Source organism: Phocoena sinus, chromosome 16, assembly GCF_008692025.1.
Source record: "Phocoena sinus isolate mPhoSin1 chromosome 16, mPhoSin1.pri, whole genome shotgun sequence".
Taxonomy (NCBI): domain Eukaryota; kingdom Metazoa; phylum Chordata; class Mammalia; order Artiodactyla; family Phocoenidae; genus Phocoena; species Phocoena sinus.
Window position 1 is genome coordinate 8,423,489 of NC_045778.1, and position 27,010 is coordinate 8,450,498.

Genomic DNA, 27,010 nt, shown 5'->3' on the forward strand with positions numbered 1-27,010 from the left:
GATTCATGAAGGTCATCGTAGAGAGAGAGTGATACATAAGAAGGTGTTTTAGGGGAGAGATTAACAGAATTTGTCAATGAATTGGATTAATAGGATTTGTTGAAATTGGATTTGGTGCTCAAGGAGAATGAAGAATCAAAGATTAATTTCTTTTTTTTTACTTTTTTTGGGGGTGGACAGTATAGTTGATTTACAATGTCGTGTTAGTTTCAGGTGTACAGCATGGTGATTCAGTTATGTGTGTGTGTGTGTGTGTGTGTGTGTGTGTGTACTCCTTCAGATTCTCTTCCCTTATAGGATATTACAAAATATTGGGTATAGTTCCCTGTGCTATACAGTAGGTCATTGTTGGTTATCTATTTTATGTATAGTAGTGTGTATATGTTAATCCGAAAGGATTAATTTAAATAATTTTAGTTTGGCCAGCCAAGGGATACTAATACAACAAGAAGCAGAAGAGCCTGTTGAAATTCAGGAAAAGGAATTGAATTGAAATTCGCAATTGTAAACAATGAGATGCTGGGCACCCCTCAGGGTGAATTTAGTAGACAGTTTTACCATGCTGGCTCAGCGACCTTGGACATATTTCTTAAACCATGTGAGCTCAGTTTCTGCCTTTGTAAAACGAGATTCCAGCTGCCACAGAAGAGCCAATACAATATGGACTAAAGGAATCTGTGATTTTTGTTAAGTAGGAGGGCTTTAGTGACCTTTCCAGAAAAATTTCAGTAAAATGATGGAAGAAGCCGTAGTATTTTGTTCAAGATCATTCAATTCATATTATTATTTGAGATTGAACGTGAGGGAAAGGAGGCAGCAAGTTTGGATGACTGAACAGGGAGATCAGCTCGGTGGTTTCTGACCACTAGGGGGTGGGATAGGGAGGATGGGAGGGAGGGAGACGCAAGAGGGAAGAGATATGGGAACATATGTATATGTATAACTGATTCACTTCGTTATAAAGCAGAAACTAACACACCGTTGTAAAGCAATTATACTCCAATAAAGATGTTAAAAAAAAAAAAAGTTAAAATTTGACAGAAAAGTGGTAGTCTCTCAGAACCCAGACTCTGATATTGGTCTATTTGACATTTATGTTTCGTGTTTCATAGATATTGCAAATTGGATTATGTCCGAAACTGGACTGCTGGCCATCACTCCCCCCTCCTCCTGACTTGCCTGATCGAGTCTTCTTGATCTGTCAGTTAATAACTCAGACCCCAAACCTTGGAGTCATCCTTGGCTTCCCTCCTTTACATTCCGCATCCCAGTTCCACCCCCCAGCATATCCTCCACCTCTGTCCTCTCCCGCCACCCCTCCTGCTGATCTGCCCTCCATCACCCTCATTTCCCATCTGTATTTTTCACCACTAGCCTCTAATTCATCCTCACCCCTCTGTTTATCATAGAACAATCTGAGTGACTGTCGTTATTTTAAAATAAAAATCAGACCATGTCACTCACTTCACTGCTCGAAACCCTAGAAACCCTGTTTCCCTGAGAGTAAAAATCAGAGGTCTGATGATGGTTCTCAAGTTCTGAACCTCCTCTAACCCCTCTGACTTCACCTCCTCCTGATGTCCCCTCCGTCACTCCACTGCAGCCACCCTGGCTGCCAGCTCTTCCTCAGACTTGCCAGGCAAACTCCCTCCTTGGGTTCTTTGCATTCAGTTCCCTCTGCATGGAAATTTCTTCCCCTGCATATCCACATGGTTCTTCTCTTTGGATGGTTCTGTAAATGTCATCTTCTCAGTGACACCATTCTGACCACCCTGTTTATTATTACTGTCCTGCACTCTGATTCCCCCATCCTGTTTTGTTTTTTCTTCTCCATGACCTCTTTTCTAATAACTATTTAATTACTGATTTTGTTTATTTTATGTCTAATGAAAAAGAAATGGAAGCTGTATGAGGGTAGGGATTTTGTCTGTTGTTTCACTGATACATTCTCAGTGCCTGATACAAGTGCCTGGCTTTTTTGTGCCCATTAGCAAAAGAGAATAGGAAAGTAGCTTGAGGATGAGCAAGTCTAAATAATGCAGTAGAGAAGGTTCTAGAGGAGAGGAAGAAACCGAAGGTAATGCGGAAAGATAATTGTTTTATTGGCCCAGAAGAGGCAGGCAGGGGTGGTATCACGATCATAAATGAATGAATAAGCTTTGGTAAAGCAGAGACTTTTCTTTCCCTGAGGCCAGACTGCAGGAATTGGAATGGTTGAAGATACATATTAGAGGTGGAGGAAGGTGGAGGAGAAAGAAATTGTGTTTCTTGTTTAATAGTCAGGTTTATCTGTTGAGCTGTCTCTGGTATATTGCTGGTTACTCAAACCTGAGAAACGTGATGATGAGTGACGGTGTGAGTAGTTTAAGGATGGATGAAGTGGGTGACAGAGGACAGACAATAAGAGAGGGAGAAAGCCAAGTGGATGTGACCAGTCTTTAGGGATGTTTGGATGAAGGCAGCTAAAGACATGCCCAGCGTCCCTGAGGACCCAGCTTGGTAAAGGAATAGGAAAGATACATGGTTATACTCTCTTGCTCTTGCATTCTCAGTGTGCCATTGAGCATATGGGAAGGAAACATCCCCAAATTTTCTCCACTTGTCCTTTCAGAAACAGCTCAACCCAATTTCTATTAGCTTTTGTATTGACTCTGCTCAACACGTATCGTATCTGTCATTATCTCTTTCCTGTACAGAACTCTAGTCGTCACTTTACTGATCCCCCAGGAGTGTCATCCATTCATTCTTTTTCTGCTTCCCCATCTCCTAGAATGTGATGCCTCTCTCAGCGGGATTATTCAAGAGCGAGCACAAAAACCCCGTGCCGCAGTGTCCCCCTCGTCTCCATGTGCAGTTCCTCTCACATGTCCTCTGGAGCAGAATGCCCAACCAGTTCTTGAAGGTAGACGTGTCTCGAATAAGTGAACGCCAAGGCTGGCTGGTGCAGTGTGTGGAACCTCTGCAGTTCATGTCTCTCCATATCCCAGAGGAGAACAGGTCAGGCCTGAGCATCCTTTACTGTCTGATGGGGACCCGTCAAAGTAGATGCCTACCCCAGGGTTCGGGGGTGGTGCTGGGGAAACAAAATGGGGTTTAAAAAATACTGATTTCTTGGGGCCATGCAGACGTTATTTTGTACATCCCAAGTTTAAGTCTGTGTCTCAACTCCTTGGTTACTGAAACAGAATTATTACAGGTGAAGAGGTGATTTGATAGTGTATGATTTCTTTCCTCATTCTTGTTTTGCTTATGAGAATAACAGTAAGTAAAAATTCAGGCAAGTACAGCTGCCATCTGACTTAAGGCAACCGAGTAAGAGAGTATCACAAAACTGTAAGATAGTAAAGAGGGAATCAGAAAAATCGCTTAGATCAGTCCTTTGACAGATGGGAAAAACTGAGACCAAGAGATGTCAGTGAAAGAGCATTGTGAAAGTACCTTGAGGGCTTTGGAAACAAGTTCATACACGTTCTAGACAGTCATAGTAATAAGATAAAGTACACTTAATGTTCAGAGGTGGCTTTGTTTGTGATTTTCAGTTTTTCCACGTGACAGCCAATTAAACTGCAGAGATTTCACTTTAGCAGCCTCATTATCAGTAAGTTTGGGACCAAGATTTCCCTCCCAAAATATCATTAAAAAGTTAAGTCACAAACTGAGTGAAAACATTTCATGAGAACAATGCGGAGACACACATATTTGTTATTTTTCTTATATTTTAAAACTCTACTCTTTTTTTTTTTTTTTTTTTTTTTTTTTGTGGTACGCGGGCCTCTCACTGTTGTGGCCTCTCCCGTTGTGGAGCACAGGCTCCGGATGCGCAGGCTCAGCGGCCATGGCTCACGGGCCCAGCCGCTCTGCGGCATGTGGGATCCTCCCGGACCGGGGCACGAACCCGTGTCCCCTGCATCGGCAGGCGGACTCTCAGCCACTGCACCACCAGGGAAGCCCTAAAACTCTACTCTTAAAAAGCTGTAGGAGCTCTGTTCATTTTTATATATTTACACGTGCTTGGCACTTTTATTTTCTTTTAAGACTTTTAAAATTTAACCTGTGTTTTGGAAAACAATTGGTCAGTTCCTCAACAAGTTAAACACAGAGTTACCATAAGAGCCTTCAATTCCACTCCTAGGTATATACCCAAGGGAAATGAAAACATGTCCACACAAAAACTTGTACACAAATTTCAGAGCAGCATTATTCACAGTAGCCAAAAAGTGGGAACAACCCAAATGCCCACCAGCTAATTCGTGGATAAATAAAGTGTGGTGAATCCATACTGTAAATCTGTTTGGCAATACAAAGGAATGAAGTGCTTATATGTGCTACAAAATGGATGAAGCTTTAAAACATTATACTAAGTTTTTAACTAGTTATACTACTACCACATGTTATAGGATTCCATTTACAGGAAAAGTCCGAAATAGGCAAATCTTTAGGGAGAGAAAGTAGAATAATGTTTACTTAGGGGAGGCAAGGGCAGTGGACCTGAGGAATGACTGCCACTGGGTACTACTAGGTTTCTTTTGGGGTGAGGAAAATGTTCTAAGCTTAGATTATGGTTATGGTTGCCCAGTTCCATTAATATACTAAAGCCATTGAATTATTTATTTTAAGTAGGTAAATTGTATAGTATGTAAATGATATCTCAATAAAGCTGTTTTCAAACAGAAGAAATCCAAAGAAAAATTAATCTGGCCAGATGAATTATTTTTAATCCATTAAGTATTTATTTGTATATTTTTAGGTGAAATGATTAGAGATACAGCATTCATAATGTACTCTTTAGAGGATTCAATTTAATTTCATACTTTTTATTTTATGTGAGAAAAGTTTTATTGGAATTTTGCATCTAATGTTTTACAAAAATTACTCTGCAACCAAAAGAAACATCACATTTGGGAACGAATTTTTCTTTATAAGGGAAAATATTCTCTCTATATTAAGCAGAGAGTTTTAAGGTTGTGATTTAATATGTTGGCACGTTATAGAAACCCAACATACACTTCTGCCATAGTAATGTATTATTTATGTTAATTACCTGTGGTAAATTATATGCAAATGAATGGATAATTTAAATTCTTACTATAGGCCGTAAAGAATTTGAGTCAATTTCCCAAAATATATGAAATGCAAATTTGTAAAAAAAAGTGTCATTGGAATCAGGTTGCAGAGAAGGAAAGGTTAGGAAAATAACAAAGCCAGGACTGGTCCACAGTCATTCACATCACACCATGATATGGCTGCACATTGGTTTCACACTTCGTAGAAGCCAAAGAAAAATCCGATGAGTTTCAAAATTCAGATTCCAAAATGGAAATGCCGACTAGTATTCAAGTAGAATCTGTTCCTCATGCCCCAATAATATGACAATTAACTAATTTTAAAAATTGAGGGCTTCCCTGGTGGCGCAGTGGTTGAGAGTCCGCCTGCCGATGCAGAGGACACGGGTTCGTGCCCTAGTCCGGGAAAATCCCACATGCCGCGGAGTGGCTGGGCCCGTGAGCCATGGCCACTGAGCCTGTGCGTCCAGAGCCTGTGCTCTGCAACAGGAGAGGCCACAACAGTGAGAGGCCCGCGTACTGCAAAAAAAAAAATTGAATGGTAGTAGATGTATGTCAGTCCTCTGTTTCTCTCATGAGATATCTCACTCATAGTTCATAATTTAATTTACTTATCTTTTGGGTTGCTTCCCTCTTTAACTAGGCAGTAAGCTGCCTTAGGGCAGGAATCTTGGCTGTATTGTTCACCATCCTTTCACCAGTGCTGCACAGTGATCAATACATAATAGGTACTCTGTAATATTTGATGAATAAAAGAGTGATATTGAGTCATGAAGGAAATTTCTCCCCTGGAGACTTTAAAGACTATAATGAGTTGTATCAGTCAGATTTTACTGTAATGGCAACCCCCAAATTTCGGTGGCTTGCAAAGAAACCTGTATTTCTTGCTCATGTTACAGGAGGTCGTGGGTCCACTGCAGCTCTGCTCCAGGCTGGGGGGATGGTCTGCAGATGTGGTTCATGTACCTTCTTGCCCAGCTTATGGGGCAGCCCTGATCTGGGACGTATAGCTTCCATGGTCAAGGGTAGATATGAAGGAGGGCTAACATACCTCTAAGAGTTTTCTTTTCCCTTGTGGCAGATGTTCTATCCAGTTACATTTTATTGACCAAGGCAAGTCAGGTATAGTCAAGCCCAAAGTAAGTAGGGTCGATAAGATGACTCCATGTACAGGGAAGAAGGGAGAAGGAGAATGTTTACTGACAACAATACCATTTACAGCACATGCTAAAGATGTGCTAGATGATATATTTGGTGTTGTGCTTATAACAGATGAAACAGTGAGTTATTTCTTTTGCTCTCCTCCAGTTAAAGCCATTGTTCATTTATGTATGCATATTGCTACAATGGGTTGGTGTGGAAAGACAGACTAAATTAGTTGTGGTATATCCTTTGGTTTGCCTTGACTTAAGTCAGGTTATGAGAAATAGACTACAACTCCTTCCGATTTCTCCCATTCATTCATTCATTCCACAAACATGTATTAGTGCCCACTGTGTTCCTGGCACTGGATAGAAAATAGTGAGCAAAACAGACATGACCCTTACCTTAAAAGACTGGTCTGGTAGGGAGGAGGGGTGCTTTAAAGGAAAGAACATGGCATCATAAAATGAATCATGGGGGGTGAATTGGGAGTGGCAGCAGCAACATAGATTGTAGAGTTCTTATATATTGTTTCTAGAAACTGACATTTTGAGATTGATCAGACGGTAGACTGAATTGCGTTCTTCAGTAAGGACCCAGAGTACAGATATTTTGTGTTGCTATGATAAACGGGTTTATATATTTTGGCCATTAGGCAGGCTGAGGGATGGGTAACAGTCTTCTTGGGAGATTGAAGAGCCCAGTTAAGATATGGGAATCCTCCACTACACCTTGAGGTGGCGGGGGCTTACTCAGTTATACCTTTCCAAGAACTAGGTGCTAGCAACTGGGCCCAGCAGATGTGTGGTTTCCTGGAAGTCTAGGTGATACACAGGGTGGGTAATTATTTGCTAGGCATTTTATAATGCATGAATCTTCCGACTCTGAGAGTCAGAAGGTGGAGTCTGGAATAAGTCTGCACCATCAAGCCACAGTGGGTTTTAGCAGAATGCCTGTGACCTGAAAAGCACAGGTACAATGGCTGGTGGTGTGGACAGGATGACAGGGTATCTAAGGATAGTGACAAAGCTTAACAATAAATAATCACAAATAACTATTCAGTACCCATGGTGTGCTAGGCTAGGTGCTGGATGAATACTAATAACCACAGTATATAATAGCCCCTGTCCTGATGAGCTTATATTACAGTCTCAGCAAGGATACATTGCAAGATGAATGAGTGGTTCCCTTGATTATCAATATATCAAGTCTCTACCTTCAATACTATAGTGTTGCCCATGAACAATCTATGTAATTTAAAGAGTTTAGAAAAATTAGCGCATCTAAAGGAATTATGTGCTCTTAAAATAGATTTTCTTTTAAAGGGAATGACTTGACTTTAGGTACATTCTGGACATACGCTTAAGGTTTAATTGCGTTGAAAGGTCATGATGTGTGGTAGAAGCAAAATGATCTGATATAAACTCAGATTCCCAACAGAAACTTTGCTGAGTGAAAATGTCCCTAATAGTGTTTGTTTCATGAGTGGCACATACCTGGTGGAAACAGGGTGGCATTGGCATATGTTTGGGTCCGTGAGGGACGTGTAAGTAGGTAAATTATGTCAAAGGAATTATCCCTCTGTTTACCTACTGACTGGTTACACTCAGAGCTGATCCTAAAGTCGGAGACAAAGCAACATAGCCTAAGGCTAAGTTTTCTGGCTTCTTGAAGCAGGTTAGCCAAATTGGAAAAGGAGATTCAGGATTTTTCGAAGAGTGCTCAAATCCTGAAAGGAGGGGAGTCCCCAGGGTCAGGTTGAGACCCAAATATCTAAAAGAGATGTTCAGAATGAAGAAATCTCCAAGCACTAGTGACTGGAAATTTTCAACATCAAATTCTATCTGGAAGAAAACTTGAAAACATCTAGAACTGATGTTTTTAAATCTATGCTATCATCAAACATGTCACAGAAAACTAATTTAAAAAATAGTGTCTGTTTCCATAACTTGTGACATCAGCGACGTATGTAGATTTCTCCTCTGATGGAGAATCGTTTTCAATGTCCGTGTTTAACTTCTCTTGTCCCCAGATCTGTGGACATCCTGGAACTGACGGAGCAGGAAGAACTGCTGAAATTCCACTACCATACTCTCCGGCTCTACTCGGCCGTCTGCGCGCTTGGGAATCACCGGGTGGCCCACGCCTTGTGCAGCCACGTGGACGAACCGCAGCTGCTCTACGCCATCGAGAATAAGTACATGCCCGGCTTGCTGCGCGCCGGCTACTACGACCTGCTGATTGACATCCACCTCAGCTCCTACGCCACCGCCAGGCTCATGATGAACAGTGAGTTCATCGTCCCCATGACGGAGGAGACAAAGAGCATCACCCTCTTCCCCGATGAGAACAAAAAGCACGGCCTCCCGGGCATTGGCCTCAGCACCTCCCTCAGGCCACGGATGCAGTTTTCCTCCCCGAGTTTTGTCAGCATTAACAACGAGGGTTACCAGTACAGCCCTGAGTTCCCGCTGGACATCCTGAAGGCCAAGACCATACAGATGCTGACGGAGGCCGTGAAAGAGGGCAGCCTTCACGCCCGGGACCCTGTCGGGGGGACCACTGAGTTCCTCTTCGTCCCTCTCATCAAGTTGTTCTATACTCTGCTCATCATGGGCATCTTCCACAGCGAGGACTTGAAACACATCTTGCAGTTGATTGAGCCCAGCGTGTTCAAGGAAGCTGCCGGTCCCGAGGAAGAGGGAGAGTCGCCAGAGAAGGAGCCCTGTGCGGAAGACTCCAAGCTGGAAGGAGCCGCTGAGGAAGAAAACAAAGGCGGTAAGAGGTCCAAGGAAGGCCTGCTCCAAATGAAACTGCCCGAGCCAGTTAAATTGCAGGTAATCAGAGAAAAAGATTGCAGTGAATTTCACAACCTATTAACACTGACCTTTGTCTCTTTTTCTGTGTGTGTGTGTGTGTGTGTGTGTGTGTGTGTGTGTGTGTGTATTTGTATTCCTGGGTAAAGATGGTTCTTCATAAAATTAACCAACTTCCTGTTACGCCTGGGGACATGCCTATCTAATTTTCTTGCATTTGGAATGAAGTTCATGTATTTTCCAACTGAGTCAGTTGACATATTTTTTTGTACTTTTGTCAAGGTGGTTTCCTTGGTCAAGTACGTGTCCGCCCGTCATACACATCTGTGTGTGGCATGTCGCTATTTCTCTGTGTGTATGGGTGGGTGTGCATATTTGTGCACGTGCGTGTGTGTATGTCTGTCTGAAAGGAGTATAGGAGATGGGTTTTTGTCCTGCCAGTGTTACCGGGTCCAAGCTCATATCGCTCGCCGCACTGTCCAGTAAATCGAGAGACGAGGTATTGGGGCGAGGAATAGTGACTTTATTCAGAAAGCCAGCAGACCGAGAAGATGGGGGACTGGTGTCCCAAAGAACCATCTTGCCTGGGCTGGGATGCTGGTTTCTTTGATAGAGCAAAGAGGGAGAGGTGTGGAAGTAAAGTTAAAAAAAAAAAAAAAAAAAAAGGGCAAGAAGTTATTGCAGATATTTCTTGGTTCTGGCCAGATTCAGGAGGGGATGTGTTAATTTCTTCTTCCTGCAGCCATTCACAGGGGGCCTGGTCAGGATGTTTCCTGTGAGCTTAAACAAAGGTATTTTAGCTTAACATTCAGGCATGGGAGGCAGGGTCCCTGGAGACGGACCATTATGTATACTTTAAGCAACATCCCTTTAGTGATCAACTTGTAGCAAAAGCAATAGAATATAAAGGTTAAAGTAAAGGAAACGAATCCAATATGGAGTCAAATTTGTTCTTCCCTCTTACACTTCTTCTCCCTCTTATTCATTAGCAGTTTCCTTGCGTCTCCTTATTTCCGTGGATGCATTTCACCGACATTCTGTTGGAATGCCTGAAATGCAAGGCTTTCAGTGCCTGTTCCTAACCCCACCCCTTCCCTTCCAACCTTAGGACGCTTGCTCACCAGTAGGTGCGTCCATTCTCACACTTCCTGCCTGTGTTTCTAGAGAATCAAAGACCTTGCCTGTCTTTGTGCTCATCCAGATGTCCCAAGGACCCTTTCCTAACACCTCTTTGGTTCATTAGCATCAGTTGGTTGCTTGCATCCTTGACATCTTTTTTTTGCTCTTCCTTCCTTAGTCAGCCCTGATCGAGGTCTTCCTCTGAGCCAGGCACTGGGTGCTGGCTGAAGGAAGCTCACTGTCTCTGGGGGAAATATACACTTCTTTATATGTATTTCTGTTAGAACATCTTATTGTTCGTCGCATTAAATGCTCAGAAGGAAAAGAATGGATTTCTAGACGAAAGAAAATTTCAACTGGAATACTGTAAGGTGAGGGAAGGCCTTTCTGAAAGGGTGACTTTTTAGCTGGGGTCAGTTATTGAGTAGCGGGAGCTCAGTACTTGTGAAGAGGGAGGGGAAGAATGTTCTAGAAGCTTTTCACATGGAGCACGGAACATGACAAAGGCTCTGACTCGGGAAGAGACCAGACCAGCGTCTGCGGGGAAGGAGGGTGAGAGAGTAGGCAGAAGGCAGTTCATACAGAGTCTGGCTCTTTGCTAAAACCAGCCATACGGTGGATTTGAATTTTATTCTAATTTCAATTAAAACCTCTGAAGAATTTTAGCAGGATAATTTTATTCTGAACATGTCAGTAGAGCTCTCTGTGAGGGGAGTAAGAGAGGGTGGTCATCCAGAGGCCACTTAGTAGCATGCTGTCATGCTGGTTCAGACCCGAGGGGGGCAGTGCTTACACTGGGGTGGGACAAAGCCAAAGTGGATGCAGAGAGGGCCATAGACACTAGGGCTGTCTCAGAACTGGCATTGACAGAAATGGCCATGTTGTGGATGGTCATGGACAGGGTTTTAAGGTCCTCTTTAACACTGCTGTGTATTTATATCACAATTGGTATAAAGTGTATTTAAATGTTTCCCTAAACTTGGGCAGAACATTCTCTGGAAGGCATGTTTCTACTGATGCGCCGTATCAGTTAAAAAGCCTTTGGGCTTCTGGTAAAAGAGTACCCAGCTGACCATTTAATGAATAAGCAATAAAACCACTTAGTTAACTTAACGTCTGGAGGTAGACAGTTCTAGAATGAATGTAGTAGCTCAGTGGTGTCATCAGGAACCCAGACCTTACTATCTTCCTGCAATCCTCAGTTTATGGTTTTTATCCTAAAGTGTGTCACCTCCTTCTTCCTCCAGTGATCATGTCATTAGCCAGTTTTTGCAAAGAGGATATTCTAGCCTGTTATGAATGGTGAAAAATCTTTCCCAGACGACCCCTTGCAAACTTCTCGTCATTATCTCATTTGCCTCTAGCTGCAGACGAGGCTGGGACAGTAAGTGTTCATCAGAGGGACATCAGAGGGTATTGGCCATTTGGGCTTAGACAAATTATGTTTCATCCCCTGGGACCGAGCACATTGCTATCTACATAAAATCAGGATTCTGTTAATAAAGGAGAAGAGTTGACAACTAAGCGTGTCTGCCACAAATTTTGATTTGATATACATTAAGTTGCAGAAATTAAATTTGGTGTCTTTTTAATCGTCTCTTTAGATGTGCCTGCTACTTCAGTACCTCTGTGACTGCCAGGTCCGGCACCGGATAGAAGCCATTGTGGCCTTTTCAGATGACTTTGTAGCCAAGCTCCAAGACAATCAACGATTCCGCTATAACGAAGTTATGCAAGCCTTGAACATGTCGGCTGCACTCACAGCCAGGAAAACCAAGGAATTCAGATCACCGCCTCAAGAGCAGGTATAAGAATGAACTGAAAGGTCTTCCTTTTACTTTGGGTTTTAGTTCACTCAGGTTCCACACATTGCAAAATGATACCGGAAGTTGCGAGTGTATTTTTCTCCTGTTCTCTTTAAACTGGCTACGTTCATTTAGTCAGTATTCATAGGTCTCACCAAAATTGCCTACTTATTTGGTCTCACCAAAATTATCTAATTATCTGTTGGTTTAAACAGATGAGAGACTTATTAAAAGGTATCAGGTGTATTACGGACTCTGTGGAAACCACTGTGCCAGATTCTGAGGTTCTTCAAATAGGAATAATATCCAAGCACAGGTGGGTCTTCGTTGGCTGGCACAGCACCGCCCCAGCTAATAGGCACCCTTGACTCCTAGGACTTAATACTTTGCATTTTGTGTCTCCTAGAAGAACCCAGTGTCACTGCCACCAGTCTTGCAGGAATAGTGATCACCTCTTTGTGGTTCTTCCTCTGGTTGCTCACTTCCAAACCCAGGTCTCCTTTGGGTGCAGCAAAACCAAAAGCCTATGCCTAAACCCAAGAATGAGCTAGTCTAGGACTGTGCATTTTCTGGCCTCCACCTCAGGATGGGTCTCATAGTGTGAGATATTACCAAAACGTAGCTATGGTGGTCACAGGGTATAACTGACAGATCGCGTCTTCAATATCCTACCTTGCCATTTCCCTCTATGTCCAAGATACCTCTGAATGAAAGTGTTTAGGGACTAATTGCAGAATTTATCTTTTTCTCACCAGAATGTAATTTCTTTGAGGGAAGGGACATGGAATCTTGTTTATTGCTGTAAACAACACTTACTGAGGCAGAGAACAAGTCCAACCTCTCCCAGAGTAATTCCATTTGTTAAACTACTATTGGGAGAATTGTGCTTCTGGAAAGATGGAGTACATGTGCCTTTCCCTATTCTTCCTTCTAAGTACAACTGTAACCCTGGACATTACATAAAAGACAACATAAGAAGACTCTGAAAGATAGAAGAAAGAGTGGCTACGGAAGTTGGGAGCTGAGGAATGACGTGGTGGTGAGTTCCCTGGGTTTTCTTTTTGCCTCACCTATCCCAGACTTGGAGCTAAAGAAGCCGCCAACGCAGAAACACCAGCGGGCATAGACAAGAAAAGCCCCAACAAGTGCCTTCTCTGTCCAGCCAAAGGACCAGAAAAACATTTTTCTAGCAAGACAGAAAACTTTTAGGTAATGACCATGCTACTCCAGCCAAACACCACAGTAAACCCTGTGCCCCACCCCTTACCCAAACCAGCAGACACTGAGTGGAGAGCTTAGACTTCCACTCTCACCAGGCTGTACACAGGTGCTCCAACTGGGACGGTGGGGAGCTGGGACTTAATCCCCGCTGAGTGGTGATGAGACCTACCCCTTCCTGAGTGTCAGTAGAGGCCAGGGAGGGAGATATACCAAGGCACTCTTACCCTTTCCAGCCAGGGTTGTGTGAGTTCAGGTCCATTGGGGACCTGGATCTCCCAGCCTCACACAGCAGAAACAAGGTCTCCTCTCTCCTTCATGGAGGTCAAGTGGAGAAATGAACTTTCCACTCCACCTGGCAGTTATGAGGCGCCCCAGCCCTTCTCCTGCTGGATAGTGTCAGAAGAAGCCAGAAGTTTAAATAAGAACCAGAGTCTCATAACATAATACCAGGAGTATCCAGGTTTCAATTACAAATCACTCATCACACCAAGAACCAGCAAAAACTTGAATGAAAAATGACAATCAGTAGATACAAACTCCGAGATGACAAAACTAAAAAAAGAAAGCTGCAGCAAACAAAAAAATAGAAGATACAAAGAAGAGCCAAATGGAAATTTTAGAGCTCAAAAATACAGTATCTGAATTTTTAAAAACCTTCAGTGGATGGACTTAACATCAGAATGGAGGAAAAAGAGAAAAGAATCATTGAACTGAAGGGAGAACAATAGAAATTACCTAGCCTGAAAAACCAGAAAATAGAGTTAAAAAAAAAAAAAAATAGAGCTTCAGGGACGAGTGCAAATATAGCAAAAGATATCATATTTGTGGCCTTAGATTTCCAGAGGGATAAGAGAAAGAGAGTGAACTGAAAAAATACTTGAAAAAATAATGGTTGAAAACTTTTCAAATTTGGCAAAAGGTACAAAGATAAGAGATTCAGGAAACTGAGTAAATCCCAAATGAGATACCCCCCCAAATCTAAACCAAGACATATCATTGTCTTTAGTTTTCAGAAGTTTGACTAAGAAAAATCTTGAAAGCCCTGAGAAACAAATGACACTCATAGGGGAAAGACAATTCAAATGACAACGGATTTCTCATCAGAAGATATGGAGGACAGAAGGAGGTGGCACAGCATTTTTCAAGTGCTGAAAGCAAAGATCTGTCAACCAAAATTCTATATGCAATGAAAATATCCTTCAGGAATGAAGGGGAAATCAAGACTTTCTCAAATGAAGGAAAACTACCAGAATTTGATTATTCTGCAAGAATGCCTTCTTTAAACAGAAGGGAAATGATGAAAGAAGAAAATGTGAAAAATCAGGAAGGAAGACAAAACAGCACAAGGTGTTAAGGGTAAATACAATTTCCTTCTCCTCCTGAGTCTTCTAAATTACATTTGATGGGCAAAGCAAAAATGGTAACTGTCTGATGTGTTCTAAATGTATGCATAAGAAATATCTAAGGCAATTTTATTTTCAGTGGAGAGAATAAGGGACATAAAGGAAGATAAACTGGTAAAATATTGATACCAGTAGACTGAGATAAATTATGTATATATTAATATAATATCCAGTGCAACCACTAAAAATGCTATGCAAAGAGATACACTAAAAAATACCATGGATAATTCAAAATGGGATCCTAAAATAGTTCAAGGAACTCAAAGCATGTTGGGAAAAATAAATAAATCAGAGAGAACAAACAGAAACATACCAGTAAATTCATGAATATAAATAATCTAAATACACCAAGTAAAAGACAGAAATTGACAGAGTGAATTTTAAAAACTTGGCCTAACTACATGCTGTCTACAAGAAACTCACTTAAAATATAATAATATAGATATGTTTAAGGTAAAAGGATGAAAAAAGGTATGTCATGAAAAATTAAATTAAAAAATTAATCAAAAGAAGGTAAGAGCAAAGAAAATTACCGTAGACTGACAGGAACATTACAAAAGGATAAAAGATCAATCCACCAGGAAGACAAATGTGTATGCACTAAACAAAAGAACTGCAAAATATGTGACGTGAACACATATAGAACTGAAAGGAGAAATACACAATTGTAGTTGGAGACTTCAACACCCCTCACTCAATATTTGAAGGAAAAGCTCCATGGAAAATCAGCAAGAATGTAGGAGAATACAACACTGCCATCAACTAGCAGGATTTTTGGAGATTTGTGGAACACTCCACCCAATAACAGAACACACATTTTTTTTTCAAGTGCCCATGAAACATTTGCAAAGATGGACTGTATCCTGAGCCATGAAACAACCTCAACAAATGTAAAAGAATTGAATTTTTTTATACAGAATGTTTTTTTGACCACAATGGAGTCAAATTAGAAATCAGTAACAGAAAGGTAACAGGTAAATCTCTAAACACTTGGAAACTAAACAACACACTTCTCAATAAGCCATAATTTGAGAATCAAGTCTCAAGAGAAGTTAAAAACTACGTTGAACTGAAAGAAAATGAAAATATCACATATCAAAATTTGTGGAAACAGCCAAAACTGTGTGAGGGGGAAATGTATTGCATTAAATACTTAACATTTAAAAAGAGAAAAGCACTCAAAGCAATAATCTAAACTGCCATCACAAGAATTGAGAAAAAGAGCAACATAAACCCAAAACAGGTAATACAGAACAGATGAGAAATGAATGCAAACTGAAAACAGGACAGTTACAAAAATCAGTGAAACCAAAAGCTGATTATTTAAAAATATTTGTAAAGTCAAGAAAACTCTAGAGAGACTGACAGAGGAAGAAAGAGAAGATACAAATTATCAAATCAGTCATGAAACAAGATATTACTACAGACCCTACAGTTGTCAAAAGGATCATATGGGAATACATATATCATACTGTATGATTCTACTTATATAACGTTCTTAAAATGCCAATAGTATAGAAATGGAGAACAGATTAGTGGTTGACAGGAATTAGGGATGAAGAGCAAGCAAGATGGAAGTGGGTGTGGTTATAAAAGGGTAACAGGAGGGATCCTGAAATGATGGAATTGTTCTCTCTTTTGACTCTATCAGTGTCGGTATCCTGGTTGTGATTCTGTTCTACTGTTTTGAAAGATGTCACCATAGGGGGTAACAGGGTAAAGGGTACACAGGATCTCTTTGTATTACTTCTTACAATAGCATGTGAATCTACAATTTTCTCAAAATAATAGTTTAGCAAAAAATTCAAATACAAAGCTCTGAAAAGAAAACTTACAATTGTTTCCTAAAGGAAAATTATGGAACAGACTTTTCTTCATTTATGAATTTAATACTATTCTTCATTTATGAATTTGATACTATTGTATCTAAAACTAAAACAAATGGAAGAAAATTTCTTGCAGTTTGTCTAATTGAACGATTAATGTTAGAAAAAAGCATAGTTATCCATTATATTACTCTTCAATTATGTTTGGTTTTTCTTCTTCTTTACTGTATCCTTCTAAAAATAGTTCTTGAAAATATTCAATAAAGCATGGAAATTAACTAGGAAAAAAAGAAAATTTAGGAGAAGCATAATAAAAAATTTTAAAAACCAACATTTAGATCTTAATTGATTGAAGAACGCCAAGTATACAAAGGTCTAATATTGTGGAATTGAGAAAGAGAAAGCAAAAGACATGACTGTTTTTCAGCATGCTAAGATTTGAATGATTTATTTGTGGTGTTTGTTGGATTGAGTGATAGGTAATGATTTTTCATCTGTTGGGCAACCAGCTGTGAATACTGAAAAACAGATTTTGAACATCTTTGGTTTTTATGATCTTCTTTGCTGTGCCATTCCTGAATTCACTTTTCTTTTACTCTAATTCTTCCTCTTTTGTTTTTCCAAACTTTCAGATCAATATGCTTCTCAATTTTAAGGATGACAAAAGCGAATGTCCATGTCCCGAAGAAATCCAAGACCAACTCTTAGATTTTCATGAAGATTTGATGACACATTGTGGTAAGGTCTTCTTGACCTGTAGGCATTAAATTATATGTCAGTAGCCCAAATCTATTAAGGGGATTCTCCCTTATTTTTATTCTAAGAACTTTAAAAATGGAATTGATTGGATGTTCTGAATGTGTGGTTCTTTCTCCCTTTATGCGGTGGTGTGGATAAGTCTGCGTCTGCGTCTCAGTGAAAGAAAACGAATTAGCCATTTCTTAAGTGGTATATATATAGCGCCAGTAATATTATTTTTCTTTTATTTTAATGAAGAGAGTAAAAGTATATTAATTCAGCTTATGAATGAAGAACCACTGAATGACTGCCGGAAGGTTATACTACACACACACACACACACACACACACACACACACACACACATTTATATATATACTATAAATAAAGGAGTGCTCTAAAATGGTAGAATTATTGCTTCAGACATAAAGTATTCCTTAGTTTAGGATATCTAACATCTGCTCTCTCTGTTCCTTGACTTATTAAAATATCACTGATATTTTTGGAAGCAAGTAAGGAGGATAAAAGACTAGGGAGGTTTTTAGGCAGGGCAGAACCATAGGTCTAAACAGTGCCCAAGGTCAAGAGATGCCTGAGGGTTAGCCCAAGTAGCACAATTGATTTTGACTCCTAAGAGAGTCTTTTCCCTCTCTGCTCGGTTTTATATTTTGTACTGGCTGCCGATAGCTCTGATATCACAAGAGCAGGGGAAAAAGAGAAAGAAGGAAGAGAGAGCAATGAATGACTCTTACCTATGAGTGCTAGTGGGCAAGATTGCTTAACTCAGTGTCATCAGCTGTTTCAGACATGGCAGCATTGCTTTAAGCTATGAATGGAAAAACCTGCAAAACCTGAGAATTATTTATCCTAAATGTTTTTTTAATATTACTTTTTCTTTTCTCCTTTCTCTTTGTTTTCTTCCTACTAGGGATTGAGCTGGATGAAGATGGGTCTCTGGATGGAAACAGTGATTTAACAATTAGAGGACGCCTGCTGTCCTTGGTAGAAAAGGTGACATACCTAAAGAAGAAGCAAGCTGAAAAGCCCATTGAGAGTGACTCCAAGAAGTCGTGTAAGTTATGAAAGGGCACTGCCAAAATGACTCAACTACGGCATTTACTCATCACTTAAATATTATACTAGACGAACCAGTGAGAAAATTGAGTTTGCGGCTTCCAAGAATCAGATTCTTAAGCAGATGCCTGTAGCTGCCAGAAGTAGGCAGCAGCCTCAGGCCATATTTGTAGGAACAGATAGAGAGATGGCAGCTTTGAAAGGGTGGTTGGGCTCCCTAGAGAACTAAACATTTAGGGATTGGATCAGTCTTATCAAGAGAAGGTGTAAAGCATGTAATTTAGCCTTCGTATCTAAATATTACGCTATTGACTTTCAAATATTCTTGCATCAAGTTAAACCTTTTCTTAAAGTTTAAATAGATATTGTCTGTAACTATATTTTGGTTCTGAAATATTTTCTAAAGTCTTCTGCATTTCTGATTCATCCATATAATATTTAACTGAAAAGTCACAGCTGATACTCTGAAACCAAATAAGCACACTGAGGCAATTGGTCTGAGACACTGCACGCTCATCCAAAAGGGTTTCATGAAGTAGGTCTGTGAGATCCGCTGACTTACTGTCTCACTGCTGGGACTCTATTCATTTAAGATGCAGTGTTGGTTTATTAATGTCTTTTATGGAAAGAAAAAAAAAACTCATGAAAATTTTGTGTTTTTTTCACACTAACTTACAAGGGAAATCTTTTATCCATACAATTACTTCTAAATTTATTCTTCAGTATCACAACCAAATTTGAGCCAGGTCTTCTTCAAAATCAGAGTTCAACGTTTCTTATGAATCACTTTTTATTATTATCAGTTTTGACCTATTAAAACTGACAACATGGTTTTGAGATGCGTGGAAGTATACTGGCATTTTATCTAACTTTTGTATTTGGTTAAAATTGGTAGTTTGTTTTTTGTTGCTGTTGTTGTTTTAGTATGGTATAGATTAAAACAGGTTAAACAGCTTCTTTTGGAAATCAAACAGTGTACTGATGATAGGAACTAAGTACCTATGTATGAATTAGTCACATCAACCCTACTTAGCTTTGATAATTGTACTATGTATTTTAAGAGGTTTGGAAGTTCTGTTGCTTTTAAGTGTGCTATATTGCTTGTCACATTGCAAGTAATCTATGTATGGGGTAACTTTTCAACTTAATACAGTTTCACAATCAAATCTTTCTGAAGACATTTTAAGTGACAATTAGGGATACAAATTGAAGTAGAAATATAATTTCATGAGGTTGCTACTACAAAGGACTCAAATGAGGAGACAGTTGGATAAAAAGAAAGCTCCTTGAATGCCCATGGTTGACCTTTATAAGGATAGATGATGTCACATCTTCTGGGAGGAAAAGAATGGAACAAAGAAAATAAAAGTAATAGGACCACTCATTGATTGCCCTATGGATTGCCAATAGTAGTTTTGAAAAAGTGGCTACAATTTTGAAACAGCTTAAATACCTTAGTTTTACGAATAGTTTTTAAAGAAAATATTGTGTATTTTTATCCTTGCATGTCTGTAACTCATCGGTATTGACATGTTGACATTGAAGAATATTTAAATGAAGTTTATTTTTTTTCAAAAAAGATATTTTTGAAATTCTGGCACAAATATTGATACCAGTTTGGCTTATCTGAGATGTGCATTTGAAATGCCCATCTAATGTGTCTTCTTATTCTCCTTTCTAAAGAAGTATCCATAATTACTTTGCAGCCACTCTTCAGCAGTTGATTTCTGAGACCATGGTCCGATGGGCCCAAGAGTCTGTTATTGAAGACCCTGAGTTGGTGAGGGCCATGTTCGTGTTGCTCCATCGACAGTACGATGGCATTGGGGGTCTGGTCCGGGCTCTGCCAAAGACCTACACTATAAATGGTATTTCCGTGGAGGATACCATCAACCTGCTGGCATCTCTTGGTCAGATTCGTTCTCTGCTGAGTGTGAGAATGGGCAAAGAAGAAGAGAAACTTATGATCCGTGGATTAGGGTAGGTTATTTACTATTACAGCCTTTGTCTTATAGATGTCTTCTTTCTAGTTGTTTATCCCAGTAGTAGTACAGTAGGTGCATTAGTATAAATACACTGTCTAGATTTTATGATCATTAAATTAGATTGCCATATTTCTAGAGATTATGTTTCAAAGCTAAATGGGAAAATTGCTCAATTACAAAACATGACTAATTTTACAACTAGATGCTAAGGTGGCTATGATATACAACAAATACCTTAGATATTTTTATTAATTTCTCAGTAACGTACAATCACATATAAAAACTACAGATTAATAAAAACACAGTAAAATCCGCAGGGGGACCAACAGTCACGAGCAGGAAATAACAAGGAAGTTTGCCTATGCCTATTGGGCCTTGAGCAAAGAATGGGGGATAAAACAACTGTTCTTAGAATCCAACATCATAGGTTGTACTTTATGTGGGTTTCAGGGTTAACATTTTTTTATTGAGTTATAGTTGATTTGCAATGTTGTGTTAGTTTTTGGTGTATAGCAAAGTGATTCAATTTTATATATATATATATATATATATATATATATATATATATATATGTATATTCTTTTTCATATTCTTTTCCATTGTGGTTTATTACAGGATATTGAATATAGTTCCCCGTGACATACAATAGAACCTTGTTGTTTATCCATTCTATATATAATAGTTTGTATACACTAGTCTTAAATAGGGTTAACATTTATACCTCATATGTAGTCTAAGGATCCCCAAGCTGAGAACTTAACATATAATTTGGCCCGGAGGTGTGTTTTCTCAATTCAATTCACTGTGAATTCTTGCAGGAAAAACCTACATACTACTAAAGATTAGCCCACAATCAAAACTTGCAAAACACCCAAGGAAACAATCCACCATAGGCAAGGGTCTGCAGATACAATGAAGAGTGGAGTTAGAACACCTCCCACAAGAATTTCAGACCGTAGAATGCCAGAAAGAGAATGTAAAGTTACTGTATTTAAAATGTTTAAAAATAAGAAAGAATAGGGGCTTCCCTGGTGGCGCAGTGGTTGAGAGTCCACCTGCCGATGCAGGGGACATGGGTTCGTGCCCCGGTTCAGGAAAATCCCACATGCCGCGGAGCGGCTGGGCCCGTGAGCCATGGCCACTGAGCCTGCGCATCCGGAGCCTGTGCTCCGCAATGGGAGAGGCCACAATGGTGAGAGGCCCGCATACTGCAAAAAAAAAAAAAAAGAAAGAATAAATAAAATCTCCAAAAATAAGACACACACAAAAAAAAGATCCATGAAAATTTGAAAAATATCCAAATAGAAGTTCTAGAAATGAAAAATATAATAATTGAAATTAAGAGTAGTGATTAATAAAAGTATAGATAAATAAAGCTGAAGAGAATTAATAAATTGAATCATAGATCTGAGGAAATTAGTAATGCAACACTGAAAGAGAAGTTAAGAGACATAGGGGATAGTATAAGGAGGTCCAGCATATGCTGAATAGGAATTATAGAAAAGACAGAATAGATGAGCTATATATAGAATGGGAACTTTGATGAGCTATTGGCTTGATGAAAAATATGAATTCACAGATTCCTAGAGTACAAATCATTCCACGTCTACAGCTGGATAGACTATAGTGAAACAGCATAAAACCAATGATAAATAGAATATTTTGAAAGCAAATAGGAAAAGCCAGGACACTTGAAAAGAAACAATATTTAGAATTCTCAGTTGTAAAACTAGAGATCATAACTCAACGAAATATCACAAAGTTCCAACAGAAGATAGCCATCAATTTACAATGTGTTACTCAACTGAGATTTCACCATCATGAGTTTGTGCTTCATGTGGATTTGGATACTGGAGTTTATATTCCATATTCAAGAGTGAGGGCAAAACAAAGATACTTCAGAATGTTTACTTAAAGTCCCTCATTGAAAGGCCTTCTAAAGGCTGTGTATTCTGGAAAAGAAAATGGAATTCAGAAGAATAGGAGGTAATCAATTTCAGAGAGTATATTACTGGTGCATATATGCATATATCTATGCAATCATTAACAAGCTTGCATGATTTGGGGATAAGAAAATATGAGAGAATTAAAATACCGAGAAAAATAAAAGCTTAAATTAAGCTGTATGATATTCATAAGAGAAAATACCTAAATGTTAGGCTGTAAAAATCTGGAATGTAGAATGTTGAAAAGTGATGTAAAAGACAAATATTTAGCCCCCCCAGCCAAAAAAAGCTAATCTGGTTCTATAAATAACAGATAAAAGAAGAGATAATGATGACTAGTGACATAGGTAAGATAAAACACAAATAATAAAAAGGATTAAAAAAACTCAGCGTTGGCTCTTTGAAAAACAACTCAGGAAATAGAATAACCGATGTTTTCTTTAGCTAGAAAAATAATTCTGAGGGGAAACGAAAGTATGGAAAGACTCAGATTATGTGATATTTATGTACATTTTAAATTCAGAACACGATACTATATATTTCCTGTGGGACTATTAAGTATTTGAAATCATAAAACTGGGAGGTTATATTCCAAAAATCATTATAATGATTGCACACTGAAAAAATCAGTGTACTAATGAGACAAAGAGGGAAAACAGAAAAACCTGAACAACACAAGCTAATGTTCTTTATTTATAATTGTCTGTGCATAAGCCTTTTTTTTTTTGGAATATTAGTAATTAAATCTAACCTGAGGGGGCCTCTCCTGAGAAGTGATCTTAATTAAATGAGAAAGAAAGCCTTCCCGGAAATGTAGAGCACTTTCTTTCTTAAATGACCATGTAACAAGTAAGATGTACTATTAACGTATAAATCACTCAATAGGGATAAAATTCAAAATGATTATGAAACAAGATAAAATGTTACTTTTTTGTGGTATTAGAAAGATCCTAAAATGACACATTTAATAAGTGACAACCTGCCTACTGGTGGTAGAATTAAAAATCCATTTAATTTACCTGGAACTAAAGGCAATTGAGATTTTTCAATTAGATACCTTCCAAAGTCAGGTCATGCAAAAGGATTTGAATTAACAGGAGAACAGATCTCATGATTACATCTGTGGTTTGAGAGTTGAAGGTTCTCTTGATAATTATGCTGCTATCTGATGTGAAGGAAAGGATGTCTTTGTTTACCTTATTCATCCTTGCATTAAATAGATCAGACCTGTATTAGCCCTGGACCCCCAAGTCATTTTTCTGAGTTGTGCTACCTAAGAACTGTCTTCATTAGCACAGACCTAAACAAAGCTAAATTAAAAGTGAAGAACTAAAAAAAAAATAAAGAAAAGAATCACACTATTTCACTTTCTTGATGTAGCCAGAATAACTAAAAGTTAGCATATGACTAAATGAATAGATGAGTGACTCAATTAAGATAACGTGATTCAAAGAGAAAGTTGCAGGTTTCTCGTTGATTGTACCTTATTTTCTTGCTCTGGCTCCGACAAGAAAGTGTTTTATAGAAAAGATTCTTGCATGATTTGCTATATGTTAAAATAAAAATCAGCAGAGCTTTTTATTTGCAAGGACTGCTAAACATTAAGATCTTTAAAAGTACCTTTGCATAAGTATTGTAATAATGTGTAATGCAACAATAATAGTACAAAATATTCTAGGTATCGTCTGCTGCTGTTTCTTTAAATTAAATGTCCCTTTTAATGAGTTGGATTACTCGTACCTGGACTTCATGTGTATTCAGTGTCTCTGGGAGAATATGTATCCTTTAAAAGCATTTCGCCAGAATGGTAACATAAATGTGGCAGGAAATGACACTACTGTTATTAAACATACAAATAATGAATATAGTACTAAAAAAGCATATATGAAAAGCAGAGATGCTTATACAACAATTATTTATATAGAAATTTTCATAAGAACATGGTATAACACTGCTTCATATTTCTATACAAAGTAAGGTTGAACAAAATCAGATTGAATTTAGATATTCATAAAACTAGGAATAAGTGTCGCAAAGTCTGTTTCATATAAATGAATGCTTACCTATTTAGTACATTTCTTATAATTGAGAGGAGTAGACTTGTATGCTATTTTTGGTAGGCTGTCAGTATTTTTGAGGAAGACCCAATTGCGCTTATGAACTTTTATGGCTTGATGATTGCTCTTACTTTTCCATACATGCCAGTAATTATTTCCAGAAGATTTATCATGATCTCAGATACGTTTTTATTTAAATTTTGCTCTGACTTCTGTGTTTCCCTTGTACCTATGTTGTCCTTTCTAGGGATATCATGAATAATAAAGTGTTTTACCAGCACCCTAATCTCATGAGGGCACTTGGGATGCACGAGACAGTGATGGAGGTCATGGTGAATGTCCTTGGAGGTGGGGAGTCCAAGGTAAAGGAAACCCTTTGATTCTTGGGATGCCATTTATTGTAACCTCCTAGAATATGTACATGGCATATTCTTAATGAGAACTTCTATAAATTCTATTAGGACTGTTTTTTAAAGAACACTTTTTGAAAAAAATTGAACAAAACTGTACAGACTGAGAGTTGGATATGCTTCTACAGTCATCCCCCAGTATCCACAAGGGATTGGTTGCAGGACCTTCCTGCAGATACCAAAATCCACAGATGCTCGAGTCCCTTAGGTAAAATGGTGTAGTATTCGTGTATAACTGGATGCACATCTTCTCATATACTTTAAATCATTTCTAGATCATTTATAATACCTCATACAATGTAAATGCTATGTAAATAGATGCTGTCATGTAGCAAATCCAAGTTTTGCTTTTTAGAACTTTTGGCATTTTTTGCGTTTTGGTTGAATCTGCAGACGTAGAACCTACAAATATAGAGGTCTGACTGTAGTTTTTTCTTTGATATTGATAATTTTTTTTATGCCATGTAATTTGCTATCTCCTAGATTATCCTCACTTAGGGGATATTTAGAAACCTTAAAAGTTAATACTATGCTAATTTTTTAAGAGTTTGAATTATAAATCCATTTCCATCACATTAGAAGTCCATAACGCAAGCATGTTCTTCAGACCCACCCATTCCCTTGATTCAGACAACAGTTGGTTCCACTAAATTCCTGATCCAGACCAAGATTTGAAGATGATGCTCTATAGCATTTGTTGTAAGACACTAAGGTGCATTTTTAAATGATTAAAATTTAAAACCAAACAAATAGAATAATATAATATATAACTGCATATAAAGCAGTACAATTTCATGACCTCTGATTTGCAAAATGTTTCAGGTTTTTTTTGAAATTTTAAAATGTATTTTTCAAAATATAGACATGAGTCCGTATTTCTCATGTTCCGACTACCAGTTAGACAGACCTATAAAGATATTTATAAAATACTCTGTTTAAGAAAGACTTGGAGTCTTTAGGGATTATCTGTGGCATACTAGAATAAGAGCTAGGTCTCAGGGGAGATGTGTTTGCTGGGGCCCAGCAGGCAGACCTTCCAGAAAGGGTGTTCATCATAGGAGATGAGTCATGTGCCAGTCAGGGAAGATGTGAGTTCCCAGAATTTTAATAATAATAAAACAGCGACACTGATGTTAAGAACATCCTATTATGTGGTTCCAAATATTAAACTGGGTATTTTTCACAATACGTCTCATTGAACTCTCCCTCCTTTGCCTCAAGTAAATATTGTCACCCATCTTATTACAATTTTACAGAAGAGAATCAGTGAGATTGCATAATTCCCCAAGGAAGCACAGCTAATAATGTGAATCAGGAATCACAGCTGAGCCTGCCTGGCTCCTAAACCAGGCCCATGCCACCTTTAGGTTTAGGGCTGTAGATTAATTCCAGATCAAACCATTGATGGCAGTGAGGCTTCAAATTAGTGCCAGGCTTGATTTTTGATGGCTCTAGGACTAGATGAGTCCAGGTCTGGACATAAGAAGGTCTTCTGTACCTGAGGCTTGGCAGACGTGGGCACACACGGATGGGCAATCTGATTGAGACCTCAACTTCAGAACTCAGTTTTATAAAGATCCTTTGCTTTCCCAGCTAACTGAATGCTCTTTATGTAGGAAATCACTTTTCCCAAGATGGTGGCCAACTGTTGCCGTTTTCTCTGTTACTTCTGTCGTATAAGTAGGCAGAATCAGAAAGCAATGTTCGATCATCTCAGTTATTTACTGGAAAACAGCAGTGTTGGTCTTGGTAAGTAAATTATGACTTTCATTTAATCTCTTAAGATGAAAGGGATTTACATATTGGATTTTAAAATTAAACTTCAATGTAAATTAAGTTGGATTAGTGCGATACGTATTGCATTTAGAAATTCAATTCTAAGTGAAAGTTGTTTTTTTACATGGAATTCATAGTTGTGGCGCAGTTCAGGTTTTGTTTCATCTTTGTTTCAATTAACAGCCTCACCAGCTATGAGAGGTTCAACGCCACTGGACGTGGCAGCAGCCTCGGTGATGGATAATAATGAACTAGCCTTAGCTTTGCGGGAGCCAGATCTGGAAAAGGTAAACAGCATCCCTGCCCCGTGTGTCTGTGTGAATTACCCTTGTTCATAGCGGTTTCTCAAGATATTTAAATGTAATTATACTATAGTTATAATTATTATAATTATAATATACTATGTATTATAAATATGTTACACTTATATGTAATATTATAAAGAACAAGCAGTTTGAGGTAAGGTATTTTCTCTGATCACGTGCATTTTTCTTTGGAAAGAGAATCAACTTACTCTATATTCTTTTGCGCTTTTGTCCTTTCCCGGTAATCTGCTGTCACTTTTGCTTTAATCATACAGTTTAGGTTTCTTGAAAGAAATTGCTTTGACATCTTATATATACAATTT

The 27,010-nt window shown here is 38.7% G+C and overlaps 1 protein-coding gene across 1 annotated transcript in view; it reads left to right on the forward strand.

Annotated features, from left to right (window-relative positions):
* The window catches only part of RYR2 (ryanodine receptor 2), a 644,069-nt gene that overhangs the window by 401,566 nt on the left and 215,493 nt on the right, over positions 1-27,010 (forward strand). The window contains 9 exon segments of the mRNA XM_032609082.1: positions 2,771-2,997; positions 8,239-9,043; positions 11,746-11,946; positions 17,029-17,134; positions 18,063-18,206; positions 19,915-20,188; positions 24,444-24,558; positions 26,223-26,355; positions 26,566-26,669. Coding sequence (XP_032464973.1) covers positions 2,771-2,997; positions 8,239-9,043; positions 11,746-11,946; positions 17,029-17,134; positions 18,063-18,206; positions 19,915-20,188; positions 24,444-24,558; positions 26,223-26,355; positions 26,566-26,669 — 2,109 coding nt within the window.